The sequence below is a fragment of the Vombatus ursinus genome, unplaced genomic scaffold (genome assembly GCF_900497805.2).
Source record: "Vombatus ursinus unplaced genomic scaffold, bare-nosed wombat genome assembly UNPS02014799.1, whole genome shotgun sequence".
In the NCBI taxonomy this organism is placed as follows: domain Eukaryota; kingdom Metazoa; phylum Chordata; class Mammalia; order Diprotodontia; family Vombatidae; genus Vombatus; species Vombatus ursinus.
This window is the reverse complement of record NW_020954577.1, coordinates 55,211,566-55,226,805: the sequence shown is the minus strand read 5'-3', so window position 1 is coordinate 55,226,805 and position 15,240 is coordinate 55,211,566. Positions and strand designations below refer to the sequence as shown.

General features: G+C 45.0%; 1 protein-coding gene across 1 annotated transcript in view; it reads left to right on the top strand.

Moving 5' to 3' along the window:
• Positions 1 to 953: 953 nt before the first annotated feature.
• Positions 954 to 15,240, top strand: part of LOC114050406 (integrin beta-8-like) — a 105,926-nt gene continuing 91,639 nt past the window's right edge. Inside the window, exon 1 of the mRNA XM_027872040.1 lies at positions 954 to 1,086. Coding sequence (XP_027727841.1) covers positions 954 to 1,086 — 133 coding nt within the window. The remainder of the gene's footprint in view (positions 1,087 to 15,240) is intronic.

Below are 15,240 nucleotides of genomic sequence, written 5' to 3'. Positions count from 1 at the left end.
CCGCCCCCTTCACCTAGTCTCCAAAGCAGGCTCCGCTGCCCGCCTGCCTGGAAACTCGACGTCGCCGCTGCTCGTGAGCCGGGACAGGAGCCGGGACGGGAGCCGGGACGGGAGCCGGGACGGGAGCCGGTCCCGCGCGCGGCTTCTGCTACCCAGGAAGCCGCACTGGTTCCGTGCCTCCCCAGCTCGGCCAGAACCGGGGCTGCTCTTCGGGGCCGTCTATTCCCTCCCTCCTCCGAGGAGCCCCGCGCAGCGGGAGCGCGGCAGGTTTGGCCGGACTGCCCACCTGTGGCTCGGAGCCTCTCCCCTTTCCAGCCTGGGACTGCCCGTTCTCTGCGCTTGGCTGAGATCTCTCCCCACCTCCCAGCTCTGCCAAGCGCCTCTCCCCCCCTCCGCCCCCGCCTCCCCCCCCCCGGGCGCTTTGTTTGGGGCCAGCTCCCGGCGGAGCTGATCTATGCCGCTGCGGCTCCGTCGGGGGCGGCCGCGGACCGAGACTGCGAACAAAAGCCCTTTGTCCCGGGCGGGCGGGCCGAGCGGGGGCTGGCTCCAGGGCTCGCTCTGAATGAAGCGGGACCGCCCGCCGCTGCCCTTCTCCGCCGCCGCCGCCTCGGGGCCCCAGCCCGGCTGAGCCCCCGGCCGCCCCTCTCCGCCCCCGCCGGCCCCCGCCTCTGCCTCGCCCGCGCGCTCCGGCCAAGCTCCCGAGCCCGTTGTGCGAAGCGCCCGGATCCCCGCGGTCGTCCTGACATGCTGTGCCCCGCTCGGGCCCTGGCCCCGCTCCTGCTCCCTGCCCACAGGGCGCCCCGAGGCAGCGACCCCTCCCAGGGGCGGGAAGGAACGCGGGACTGAGACTCGGCCCCGAAGGAAGCTTCCCCGCCGGGCTGCCTCGGGACCGAGGCGGGAGACGCGTTTGAAGCCAGCCGCCAGAAGGGGCCGCCCGCCGGGCGCTGCCCGCGATGTGGGGCTCGGCCTTGGCGCTCTGGACTGCCGCCGGCATGGCGTGCCTGCAGAGGGGCCGCAGAGCTCCCGGGCCCGTGCTCGGGGCCGCCTGCCTCTTCTCCGTGGCTTTCGGACTGGGCCAGAGCGGCGGTAAGTGGGCTGCTTTCGTGGGCGGAGTGGCAGGGGTCGCGATGGGCACGGGGGGCACGGTGCCGAGCAGCCAGCTAAAGAGAGGAAAGGGCTGGCTTTATCAGGGTGGAGGCTCGAGCACCTGGACTGACCCCGGGCAGCTTTCAGCCAGGGCCCCTGGGTTGCGTGGCTGACGGCTTCCTGCCAGGAGGTGCCCGAAGCAGGTGCCTCCAGCTGGGCCAGGTGTATCACGTTTCCTTCGCTCGGGGCCAGGAATTAGGGACTGCACGGTGAGAAACCCCAGAACCGGAGGGCCTGGAATCCAGCTTCTGTTTACCGAGGAGACAAAGCGACTAAAGCAAAGTTAGACATTCCAGGGCCTCCTCGGAGAAGGACACTCTACAGATGCTGTGATCCCCGGGTCTCGTTCGCTGACCCGGGGGCTGAGGACTATTCTCTGTGTGAGTGGTGTGAGGGCAGTGAGGCAGATATTCTTGTCCTAGATCCATACGTGGAGGGGACCCGAAGGTCCATGTAGCCATTCAGCCCAACCACTTCACTTTACAGATGAGGGAACTGAGGCTCAGTGAGGTTTAATGCCTTACCCAAGGCCACACCGGTAATCCTAAGCGGAGAAATAGGAATGAGTCCATGTGCTTTGACTCCAGATCCAGCATTCTTTCCACTTCACTGCTCTGACTTTTAACGGAGAACTGTCACTTAAACATTATAGTTACCATAATAAACACATTACTGCAAATCCCTGTAAGGGGGGAAGAGGGGAACAGTACTAGCTCTGAAATTTGAAGGCTTGGATTTTAATCGTGCCTCTGGCATTTATTGGACTTGGGCAGGTCACTTAAAACCCCCTGGGCTTCAGTTTGCTCACCTGGAGAAGGAAGAGGTTGATAGGCGACTTCCAAAGTCCAGTCCACCTTCAGAACCATGATCTATGATCTGTCTCTTCTACCCCCTGCAACTCTAATCGGCATAGTAGCACCAAATGGTCCTTAACCCCATGGACTACTAGTGCATACCAGATTGCCTAGCCTCTTTCTGTAAAGGCCATTTTCCTGGACCCTCCCCCCAATCCTATAAACTAGGGAGCACACAGATATTAATATCCTATTTTACAGAGGAAGAAAATGAGGCCCAGATAAGTAAGGTGAGTTATGTTAGAGCTGGGATTCAAAGCTTAGGGATCTCCCGGACTCCCTCTTCATTCACTTTGGCTACTCTCTTAAGTCCTGATATCAGAACCTGAAGGATCTCTTTGCTCCTTCATCAACAAATCAACTGTGGTTTTAAAACAATGAAGTTGGTCTCGTTTATATTCTTAACTTTGCCAGGGTCTACTTTTTGAATTCTGATGTTAACCTTTACTTCACAGTCCCAGGAGCACCTTTCTTTGACCTCCCAAGAACTAGGGGAGTTTAGCTAGTGGAAATTATTTGGTAGAATAAAAATCAACTCCCACACTCAGACTCTGTATGCCAAGTTTCTGCTCGAAGCTAATTAAAGAGACCAAGTCTTAACCCTAAACAATAAGATTTATAATGGAATCACCATTAGACTCCTTTAGGGAGTTCAGCTTCCCGAAATAGTTTCAATGTAATTGACTAGTATTTTATTCTGTGAGATTCCTTCTCCATCCAGCCCCATATTAAAAAAACAAAAACAGAAACAAATAAAAAACAATTACTTTTCCTCCTGGTTGCTTTTGAGGGGCTACTTCTATGAATTGAGAATAACATTTATAAAGTGAGAAAACGTGCAATATTCAGCATAATTAATTACCAACCCAATGGAAGAAAGTATGGTGTATTTCTATTTAACACCCTTCAGTCCCATTTTAAGAGAAACTGACAAGGTGGCCTTGTCCAGGGCCACCTTTTAGAAAACATTCTAAACCTAAATAGTACACATACAAGGTCAGGGTCAATGAGCTGGAGGGGAATCAGGATTAATTCTTTAGTTGCAGGGAATGTGTTAGTGTTCTCAATCACTTTTCACAGTTGGGGTGCTTTGCAACCCTTTGGGATCACTTTGGGAGCCCCCTAAGGTATTCTTCAGTTCAGAAGAAGATACTTGGGTTGCTATCACTGAGGCACCTTGCACCTGTATTTTGAGTGCTTAGAAAAGTTCCTGAAAGATAATAAACATTTAATAAGTACTTGGTGATGACCTGATTGTACATTCAACCTCAAAGGCAACTTTCTATCCCTTAACTCTTAACACTAAGCAAAAGGTTTCTGATCTGTAGGATATATGTATGAAGGTTAGGGCTTGAGAAGGGACCTGGGAAACTTTAGCGTTGGGAGCTTTTAGTAAGGAATTCTCTCTCCCAATGAAGCTAGGCACCTTTTCTATACCTTATAGTCTTCTCCCTCCTCAAACCTCCCCACACCCTTGGAGCTGAGATCCTTGCCTCATATTTTACAGAAAACACCTGAGGCCATTGGCCACTCGCTCCCTCTTCTCCCCTTTTCCTTGTCTACTGTAGCTCAGATGCCTTCTGCCTCTTTTTCCTCCTTTTCCCCTGTTTCACATAATGAAGTGGTCTTACTCCTTGCCAAGGCTAACCCCTCTACATGTTCAAGCAGGCTCATTCATCCTATCTCCTCAAATAGATTAATTGCCTCCTCCGTCTCTCCCCACTCTGTCACTAATTTTCAATCTCTCCCTCTGTGCTGGCTCATTTGCTAGCTGCCTGAAATCCTGCCCACGTCTCCTCCATCCTGTGAAGACTGCCACTTAATCCTTCCATCTCTACTATCATCCCATTTCTCTTCTTCACTTTGTACCTAAAATCCTTGAAAAATCCATCTACGATAGGTGCTGCCTTTCTTCCCTTTCACTCTCTTTTTAGTCCTTTCCAGTCTAGCTTCCCAAGCCACAGAAACTGATCTTTCCAAAGTTATCAGTCTTCTTTCACTTGCCAAGTCCATTTGCTGTCTCGTAATCCCCATTCTGTTCGACCTCTCTGCACCCTAATACACTGCTGATCACTCTCTCCTCCTCCATACTCTCCTCTCTCTAGGTTTTCAGGAAGTCACTCTCACCTAATTTTCCTCCTATTTGCCTTACCAGTCCTTCTCTGTCTCCTTTGCTGGGTCCTCCTCCAGATCACACCTTCTAAATGTAGGTATCCCATAAGGTGGTGTCCTGGGCCCTCTTCTCTTCTCTCACTATACTACTTCACAGGGTGATCTCGTGAGCCTCAATGGATTTTATCATCATGTTTATGCTGATGATTCTCAAGTCTACCTATCCTGCCTCAACCTCTCTGCTTTCTTGCTCCTGCAACTTCCTTTCACACATCCCAAACTGGATGTCCAATAGCTATATTAAACTTAATATGCCCCAAAAGGAACTCAGTATTCTCCTTCATTAAAAACAAACAATCAAAACAAAACAAAACAAAACAACCCCCCTCCACCTCCTACCTTCCCTACTCCCTGCAGAAGACAATACCACCCTCAAAATCCTTCAGGCTCATACTCTAGAAGTCATCCTGAACTCCTCATTATTTCTCACTTCCCATGTCCAATCTGTTGTTGAGGCCTGTCGATTTTACCTTGGCAGCATCTCTCAAATATGCCCCCTTATTTCCTCTGACACTATCCCCACCTGGTGCAGGCCCTTATCACCTCACACCTTGATTGCAACAATAGCCACTCATGGCTCTGCCTGTCCCAAGTCTCTCCCCCCTCCAATCCACCCTCCATTCAGCCACCAAAGTGATTTTCCTAAAGTGCAGGTCTGACCATGTCGTTCCTACCCCCTATTCAATAAACCCCAGTAGCTTCCTGTCACCCCCAGAACAAAATACAAAAACCCCTGTTTGGGATTCCAAGCCCTTCTTCCTAGCCTCCTCCTCTCTTGCCAGTCTTCTCACACCTTTCTCTATAACGTGTACCCTTGGATGCAGTGACACTGGCTTCTAGGCTGTTCCATGAATGAGACACTCCATCTCTCAGCTCTGCCTCGGTTCTCTGTTATCTCCCATGCCTGGAATGCTTTCCTTCCTCATTCCTGCCTAAAGACTTCCTTTAAGTGCATCCTAAAATCCCTTCATCTGCAGGTTTCCCCAATGCTCTTCATTCTAATGTCTCTCCTCTCCTAATTATTTCCTATTTATCCTGTATCTAGCTTGTTCGACATGTGTTTGTGGTCTCCCCTATTGGACTGTGAGCTTCTTCAGGGCAGGGAATGTGTATCTCTAGTGCTTATCACAGTGCCTGGCACACAGTAGGCACTTGATAAATTGTTTATTGACTGTCTGACAAAAGGGTCAGAGACTGGCCTTGAATCCAAATCTCCCTGGCTCTCAGGCAGCTCACTGTGTTGTGTTGCATCATGTAAAGTGACCCTAGGTGTGTATTTTTAGAATTTAGAGGTCGAAGTAAACTGAAATCCTTACGTTGCGAAGTTACAGATCCCAAGGAACATATTTCATAACCAATAAGTATTTATTAAGTACCTTACTATTTGCCAGGCACAGAAGTTGAACGTCAGAGAGAATTATAGTTGTAAACTCTCAACTAAGACAGATAATGCCCTTTTCCATTCAGTCTAATTCAATATAGCAAGCTTTTTTTAAGCTCCCACAATATGCTGAGCTATGCCAAGAGCTGGGAAATTCAAAGAAAAAAATAAAACCAGTGTTTGCCCTCAAAGAGCTTTCATCCAAGAACCTTGGATTTAAAATCAAAGAATCTCAACTAAAATCTTGGCTCGGTCACCTAACCACCTCAGTGACCTGGGACAAGTTGCTTGGAATCACTGCTCCTCAGTTTCCTCATTTATAAGATGGAGATGTTACACTGGGTGCCATTTCAGCTTTAATCTACATTCCTGTGATCAGCTACTCCTGTTTTTAAAAATTAATTCTATTCTTAGTTGCCCGAAGCACAGAATGGTCAATTACTTTGTTCCTATAGGAAACTGCCTTTGACCTTAGAAAAGTGAACTCTATGGGTCTCAGTCTGGGACTAGCTGAGTTTTAAGGTCCCATCCAGGTCTTGATCCTAAGAATTCACAGGATTCTGACTCTGTCCCTGAACTTATATAATGGACATGGCATTATTCTTAACAACAAAAATAACAATGATTCTCTCAACAAATATCGATCATCTGTGATAATCTGTGATCTGGAGGACATTGTACTGTGGTACCAGGGAGATTCACAACCAAAGAAACTATTGGCTTTTAAGGGGCTTGTAATCAAAAGTTTATAATCTAGAACGTTTATTGATGGTAATTTTTGTATTCTCTTCAGGTCAAAGTTACAGAATGAGAAAAGCACCAAAACTATAAAATAGTAAATGTACAACCTAATTCATGGCTGAAATTGAGTTAAGGAATGCTAAAGGTTGTTTGGCCATTTGGTTGCTAACTAGATTTAACATCAAATGACTGATATGGTAATGCTAAAATTCAGAAACAGAAAATTTACTCCAATAGCCTATGGGAAAGTTGGTAATGTACATGTGACATAAAATATCTCTGCTATTCATATAATATAGGTTCTCAATTTTGGAACCTGTCATTTATTAAAATTGTAATAAATGAGGCACTGAAGCCAAGGGGGAAAGATCGCAGGTGTTAGAGCCAGGATTTGAACGTGGGGTCTCTGGTGCCCAAACCAGTGTTCTTTTCACTCTATCTAGGGGCTCTTTTCATAATCAATTGCATATATGTAAACAAGAAGGATAGAGAGCCAGACCTGAAGTAAAGAAGAGTCATCTTCTCAAGTTCAAATCTGGACTCAGACACTAGCTGGATGACTATGGACAGGTCACTTAACCCTGTTTGTCTCAGTTTCCCCTTCTGTAAAATGAGTCAGAGAAGGAAATGGCCAACCTTTTCAGTCTCTTTGCCAAGAAAACCCAAATGGGGTTGCGAAGAGCTGGACGTGATTGAGATGGCTGAACAGCAACCACCACCACTACCATGAAAACACGAAGGATAAGTGAGGATGAAAGCAGGGGATTTTGTGTCAGACAAGGTTCAGATATAGGTACCTGGGGACCAGCACTCCAATTACCTGTGCTCTGCAGCTCTCTAGTTAAGTCTCATAGCTAGTGCTTGGAAGTCTCTGTGCCCCCCCCCCCCCAACACAAGGCTCTTTTTTGAAAGGCAGCACTGAGAAATCCCAGCTTTCCAAACAAGCCACCTAAAAAAAGAGATTCAGAGGAAACTGTCTTTTGTTTGAAATGTTGGCAGAAGTCGAGAAAGCGTTTGATAAGCTGAGGGGCCATGCCTGAATGAAATCATAGATGGTCATCACCAGGGAATCCTTTGAGGAACCCTACCACGTCCCTTTCATTCCTCAAATGTCTACTTTCTGCCTTTAATGTCAATGTTAGAGATCAACTAAGTGTTGCTCTCTCTAGATAATTCCCTTTTAAAGTAACACATGGTCACTAACGCCTTAGTGTGAATTATCTCAGTAGGCTACTTTCCCTAGAGACAGATCAGAACAGGATGACCTGAGAATCTAGGCATCTGGCAGGAGAAGGAAGGTGGGAGGGCTGGCTCAGCAGTACAAGGAGGGGCCCTGTGCACATTTTGTCTGCTCAGAGCTAGTTGTATCCATTACACAACGTAATTTAAAAAATGTAACTAATATTTCTTCCTACAATTGTGGACATGCAGTCTTTCATAAAATCAAAGTCAGTGGGCTTAGGATTTACCTGGGTAGGAGCAGATGGACACAAGGTAAATCTATCAGTTCTCAGGCATACGATCACTCATTTATTCAGCAGACAGCTGTTGCCACTGGACTGCCACATCATCACCTTCTTTTTAAGGCCCCAGTTCTTTAGTCTCCTTATCAATCTTGTCATCAGATTCACATGCCTGCTCAATCCCAAACAGTGTTTATCTTCCTCAAAATCTGACTTTGCATCTTTTATCATTCGGTTCAATTCAACACACCTTTCAAAAACGTAAATGAAACGGTCCCTACCTTCAAGGAGTTTAAATTGTAAAGAGGGAATGCAACATCTATGGAACTCCACAGAGGAAGCATGGTGGATAAAGAACCAGCCCTAGGACCAGAAAGCCCTGGATTCAAGTCCTCCCTTTGACACATCATGTCTGTATGACTCTGGGCAAGTCATTAGTCTCTCAGTGATCTAGAGATAACTTTGCAGATGCAGAGACGATGCTGACTGTATCGGCAGAGGGAGCTTCCTCTCTTGGGAGAGCCATTTGAAGGGACCAATGAAATCACAGTATCAGTCCCTCCCTGTGCTGGAACTCAGGAAATTCGAAAGAAATAAAAATTAAATCAAGTCAGATCAACAAGCATTTATCAAGTTCTTGCTGTATGCTAGGCACTGGGCTTAGTGACAGAGATGAAAAGAAAGGTGAAAACAAACAGGTTATTTTTTTCCTCTTAGAAATGAACAAAAATGAAAGATCAAGCAACATATTTTTAGAGAAAATAGCCAATAGTGCCTTCACCAGAAACAAGAGAGAAGCAAACAGAACATCTCGCTGGTTAGTATACGTGGGCAATCACTGGGTAGTTGGTTTCTATATCCCCTATCTCCTTTTGGCCTTGATAAAAGTGGAATTACGTATTGTAAACTCTTGTCTGCAGTACTAACAGCTGCAGAGAGAGTGGGGGGAGGGAGGGAGGCTAGTATTGTTCCCTCTCCCCCCCCCAAGCAGATCAAATATTTGCATCTAACTTTGGAATTCATAGCATGATTGCCCCCACATATGTGCCTGCGTGATTAAAAATTGTTTCATTTGGTTTAATATTCAAATAAATTTCCCTTCCCTGAAAGCATGTTCTTAGATTGAAGTTGCACCCAGCTAGTATGCTAAATTGATCTAGAGAAATTGTGAAATAAAAATCTATACTTAATCTTCACAGTGCATAAAAAGCTAATCGAGCCCAACAAGCACATATTAAGCTCTTAGAGTTTGCATGGAATAGTCATAAATGCCAAAGACACAAAAACAAAACAAAAATTATCTCTTTGCTCATTAAGCTTATAAACGATATTGGGCATATGTGTGTTACATTTATATAGCTAAGAAAGTATCAGATAATTTGAGGATGGAGGGAGCTCTAAAAACTAAGAGTTCAGGAAAGTCTTCCTCTAGGAAGAGGAGGCTTGAAGGAAGTCCAGAATTCTAACTGGCCAACTGAGGAGGGACAACCTGGGCAGATGCCTGGAGATGAAAGATGGAATGCTGAGTTCAGGAAAACCAACTCGGCCAGTTTGGATGGAATGGAGAATGTGGGAAGAGGAATAATGTGGAATGATCCTGGAAAGGAGGGCTGGGGCCAGACTGTGAAGGGCTTTAGCTGCCAAGTTGAGTTTTCCTCTAGCTTTGCTTTTGCTAAGTCCAAAAAGAAAATATTTAATCAAGAAACAAAAAATCCAGTGCCATTTTTTCGGTTTCTTTTCACCCTTTCTGAATGAACTTTCTTCCAAAGACATTAAATAGTTGGGAAAAAAGATAATATTTTCTTGCCATTAGAGGGGTTTTTTTAAACCACACCTGTTAAAATTGGTTTCTTCATCAACCAAAAAAATAATCATTTAGCCTTCTTGCTCGATGTGTACCATGTTGGTGTTCATTTCAACCCCATCCTTACCCCACCCAAAGTCATTTTATTGATCATTTAGAGCCAGCATTTTGACCCCCCCCCCCAATTCCTTAAATGAGTGTCTGTAGCATGGGATTACTCAAAGAATAGTCACGTTCCTTGGAAATGGATAAGCCATTCGTTTGCCTTGTAGTATAATCTTGATATTGCTTATAATCGAACAAAGCTGGTTAGAGCAGCCCCCTTCCAACTAAAGCCCCTTGGAGAAGCTGTGTAAGCATACTCATTCATTTGAAGCATCTCTTCTTATCCCCCCTCAACAATTTTCCTGGTAAATAAGTGATATGAAAACTTGACTGGGTGGGTCATCCTTGGCTCCAGCCCTACTTGCCTGACATGGATGCTGCTATCCCAAGAGATAAAAAAAATAAGGCTTTTCATTGATGGCAAAGGTCAGCTCCCTGGATGTCTTCTTGTAGCCTCTTAATCATTCAGTGTTTCCTGGTCGCCCACCCAGCAAATCGTTGTTTGAGGCAAGATCATCGCTTTCCAAGGGAGAACTGCCATCAATAGGCTTCATTGCAAAAATCAAGTTATTTATAGAAAAAAGATAGCAAGTCAGGCTTCCTAATTCTACGTTGTCTTCTGCGGGCTGCCTTCTTATGACTGGCTTTTGAGGCTTTTATGCATAACTTAGGCTTCTTCAGTCTGGATGAAAGCAATGACTTTCCTCTTCATCACTAAAATGATGCTATTTGTTTGCCTTTTTGGATACAGTGGAAGGAAACCTCAGGCCTTTTCTGCTGGTTACTCCAAAGCCCTCCTTCTCGATGGCTTCTAGGACATGGAAATCCCCACTCAATTCCATTTAGACATTTATTGTTTATTTATTTATTTATAGCACCTACTGTGTGACAGGCCTTATGCTAAGCACTGGGGATAGAGATTAAAAAAAAGAGAGAAGGTTCCTACCCTCCAGGAGCTTACAATCTAATGGCCTTTAAGCAAAGATCCACTGAGATAGGGGACACTCCCTCAGGGGAGAGAACTGCCTCAGATTATCCCACTGAAGGTATGGTAGAGGGGATGGGATTCTTCCACCTTTCTCTTCTACATAAAGACCCAGGCTACACTATCAACTGGATTTTTGAAGGACTGCATTGGAAAAGTATATAAGCCCATCTTCAGGTCACATGTTGAATGGAAGAGCCTAGCCTGGGTGCCAGTGCATTGGAAGGTTCCATCCCATCTGCAAATTCAAGCTATTGAAAAGTAGAATGGCCTGCCTCAGGAAGTCACAGGAACAGAACTCAAGCACTGAGAGAACTCAGCGGCCAGCTACTCCAAACTGCTGAGTTTTCCTTTTCAGATTACCTGGGCTCTGATGGGTTGTCCCTCACTGGAGGTCCGCAGGCCAGAGATGCAAAAACACCGTTTGGGCATATTAAAATGAGTCGACTCCTTACAGGGCAGCTAGGAAGTACAGTGGATTGAGCTCTGGGCCTGCAGTCAAGAAGACCTGAGTTCAAATCTGGCCTCAGACATTAGCTTTGTGACCCTGGGCAAGTCACTTAACCCTGTCTGCCTCAGTTTCCTCATCTATGAAATGAGCTGGAGAGGGAAATGGCCAACCACTCCAGTATCTCTGCCGAGAAACCCTGCAAAAGGGGTCGCTAAGAGTTGGACGTGACTGAAAAATGGCTCAACAACAACAGAAAGACTCTTTACTGATAGAGCAGAGACTAGGAATCTCAGTCAAATGATCCAGGTGGTTCTCATGTTGACAGAGTCATAGTAAAGGGATGTGGCAGTAAAGCTCAATGAACCCCACACTCCATAGCTCATTGATTGAGGCTACTGATATGAGGCTGAGAGATATGGTGAAGAGAGCACTAGATTTGAAGCCAGGAAAAGCCCAGGTTCAGATTCTGAGTCTGACACACAACAGCCGTGTGACCCTTTCAAGTCATGTCACCATTCTGAGCCTCATTTCATGAGCACAACAATAGCATCTACCCATGAGACTGATCTACTGAGGATCAAATTACAGAATGTTTGTAAAGTATTTTGTAAACCTTACAGCATTAGAAGAATGCCTGGTACTATCACAATATTCTCTGTGGCACTCAGATAAAAGCATCAGCTGATAGCACCTGAGGATAGATTGATTTCATTAGCTTCCCCCTGCTGTACAGGGGCAGGGTGTTCCAAGGGAGTCAGAACTTCACAATAACTAGATATAAACACTCTTGCCAACATGTGCTCCCCTATAATACTGGAATTTCCAGGCTTCCAACTAAGCCACCAACCTAAGCATATAGCACACATACTTTTCAATTAGGAGGTTTACCTTTAATACATCATAGTCAAGAAACAAGTTAAGTCAAGAAGCATTTATTAAGCTCCTATTAAGTACCACGGACTGTGCTAAACACTGAGGATATAGATAGAAGCAAAGACAAAAACAGTCTTGCCTTCCAGGAGCTTACCTGGTAATTGAACCATCCTGACGATGCTAGTGGTTTTGCATGTGTTTTTATGGAGTAAGTGCTGAAGCTCTGTAGAAATTCTTCCCTGATAATCCCAGAACCACAGAATCTCAGTCAGAAGGAACTTGAGTGGCCATAAAATACAACCAACACGTAAATGTGAATCCTCACTAGAATATGCCTGGAAAATGAGATCCATATTTAACTGAAACCCCTCACTGAGAGGGAGCCCACTCCCCCACCAAGGCAGCCCTTTCTACTCTTGGATGGGCTCAATTGTTAGAAATGTCCCCTTTGTTGCTTCTACTTCTGATCTTTGGGCCAAGCCGAGCAAAATAGCCCTTCAAATACTTAACAGCAAGTAACAAGTTGTGTGTGTGTGTGTGTGTGTGTGTGTGTGTGTATGTTGTGGAAGTGATGCATTAAGTCATTTGCTAAAATATTTGATTATTCCTACTCAGCCCAAACCCAATATTTGTTTGTTTGCTGGCAGTGACTTTAGAAACCATTTCCATGAAAAAAATGTTCCACCAAAGAATATTTTTCAAATCCCTATTTGGTTCAAAATAAAACACCCATTTTGAACAACATTCCACTTGTTCAAGTGGCCATCCTTCCACTCTAGCTCGAGTCCCCCTGAGTTTTCACTGTCCCTCTGTGACTCATGGGGTTATGGTATCTTTGGAGATAAAAGGCATCTTGTAGACCATTCTGTTCAATGCCCTCAGTTTACAGATAAGTAGAGGTGAAGTATCCTGGCCCAGGTCACATGGGTGACCAGTGCCAAAGCTGGCATCATTGGGGTCCTGCGTGACCAAATTCAACATTTTTTTCTACTGTACTCTGCCATAACCTCCATTTAAGTCCTCCAAGTTGAAAGGGTGGGTAGGAGAAAGGAGAATTTAAGAAAGGGAAGCCATGGCAAGATTTCCCTGTCATTGAGAGCATGGAGGGGGTTTACAGATTTTTTCCTGGACCTGAAAACATTCAAGTTCTCATCTGGGCTTTGGTCTGGTTTTCAAAGGTTGGGATCAGAGTAAAAAGGTGGAGAATAATGGGGGGAAGGGTGGCTGAGAAAGTAGGTGATGACAGCAAGCAGCAAAGCACTAGACAGGGCAAAGAGAGAGCAAGACAGCAGATCCAGGGACCTGGGTTTTAATCTTGCATCTCACAAGAATCTGTATGAGCTCAGGAAAGTCATTTGATTCTTTTGTTCTCATGTTTCTAACCTGGAAAATGAAGGTGTTGAACCAGGTGCATCCCTGGTGTCCCTTCCAGTGCTGGAGCTCTGAGATCCCTCTCAATCTAGTCCATTAATAAACATTTATTCAACTAAGTGCTAGGCGCTTTGCCACTCTTGTCTGAAATACAGAAGGGCACAGATTGGCGAAGATACACCACGGATGATGAACATGGTATAGAAAGAGGTTAGCTCAGCTTGTGACACATAAACAAAGCCCAAAGACTTCTATTTCTTCTGAGTTACTGATTCATTTGGTAAATTTAGAAAGGCATTGGGTCTCTGACTATAGGGTCGTTATTGTTTTTTCTTCTTCTTTTCTATAGTAGTGATTCTCTCTTCCCTGCACATTTCATAGTTATGTTGCAAGGAAATAAATGAATATATTATTTTAAAGCATCCTAATTGTACATTATCAACATCTAATAATGGCCAAACAATTGAAAATGCTATCATAGCACAAAGAAGCAAACCCTATTATATTAACTTAATCCATCTTACCTAGATTTGTTGATAAGCCACTGTTTTAGGCTTTTGTACTCCAACATTGGTGATTCCATCCATGTGGATATCCATTCTCTACACCAATATAGCTCATAATCTTACTGTCTTACTAGGCAGCCCATCCTTGAAAGTTGAAAAATTGGTCCCCCTTGTGGCCAATTTCATGATGAACTTCCAGCTTAGCAAGGTTGGCCATTGGACAATAGGTAAATAGTCCCTCACCTGGCCATGTTCAAGCTTCTTCAGCTCAGTAGCAACTGTCAGAGCTGGGCTGGCAGCTCTGGCTTAGCCTTTTGGTGCCCAGGGTTACTCCTACGCCCAAGGAAGGCATCAGAACAATACTCTACTGGAGGTCATGTTACAAATGATGTCTTAAAATGTTTTTATTCCTGCTAGTTCTGATCCCTATAGGTTAATAAGGCCTGTGTTTACCTCAAAGAAAATGTTGTCAATCTCCTCTTCTGCTTGAGATTTGAAATTTAGTGAACCAAGAAGGATAAAATAATAAGAAGAATAGTTGATAGTTAAACCATGCTTTATGGGTTATAAGAGCACTTTAATATGTATTATCTCATTTGAACTTCAAAAGTACCCTGCAAGGTTCAGTTATTATGAACCCAATTTCACAGATTTGGAAACCAAGGCACAGAGATTTAACTGACCAACAAGGACGTATTTCTTAAGCCCATACTCTGGGCCAGGCACCATGAAGGTAAGTAGATAGAGAGCTACTCAGCAGAAGACCCAGGTCACATGAATCAACTGTGCTTCCAATCATACTCCACTGTTTCTTTAGTTTAATGACAACTCACTTTATGTAGCCCTTGCTTTCCTGATAACCTCTCTGTGTGGAAGGTCAAACAAGTATTATCTTTTCTTACTTCTACTCATGGAAAAACTGAGACTGTACAAGGCTTGCCCAGGATCCTGCAGCTGGTAATTGAATGTCAAGATTTGAACCTGTCTTCCTGACTCTTTGAGGTTACCTGAATGAAAGAGTATACAGGCTTGTGAATCATTCACCTCACATTTCAACTGATCACATCCATCACCTGACTTGAAGCTCAAAACAACCCTGGGGTGTGCGTAGGTGTTATCCTCTTTTCATAGGTGGGAAAATTGAGGCCTAGAGAGGTCTATGATTTACCACAGCAAATTAGGGACAGATCAAGGATTCAAATTCAGCTTCCTTAACCTATTCTAATGTACTTCCCATTGTCGCAGCTCTATGGCAAAGCTCCCAGATAACCAGAAATTCTTGGGTGGATATGAAAGCTAGAAATTACTACTTTCCTTCCCATTCACATCATCTTCCTCAAGCTCTTCCCAGTTTCACAATTCCCCTCCAATCACTCTGCAGACTAGTT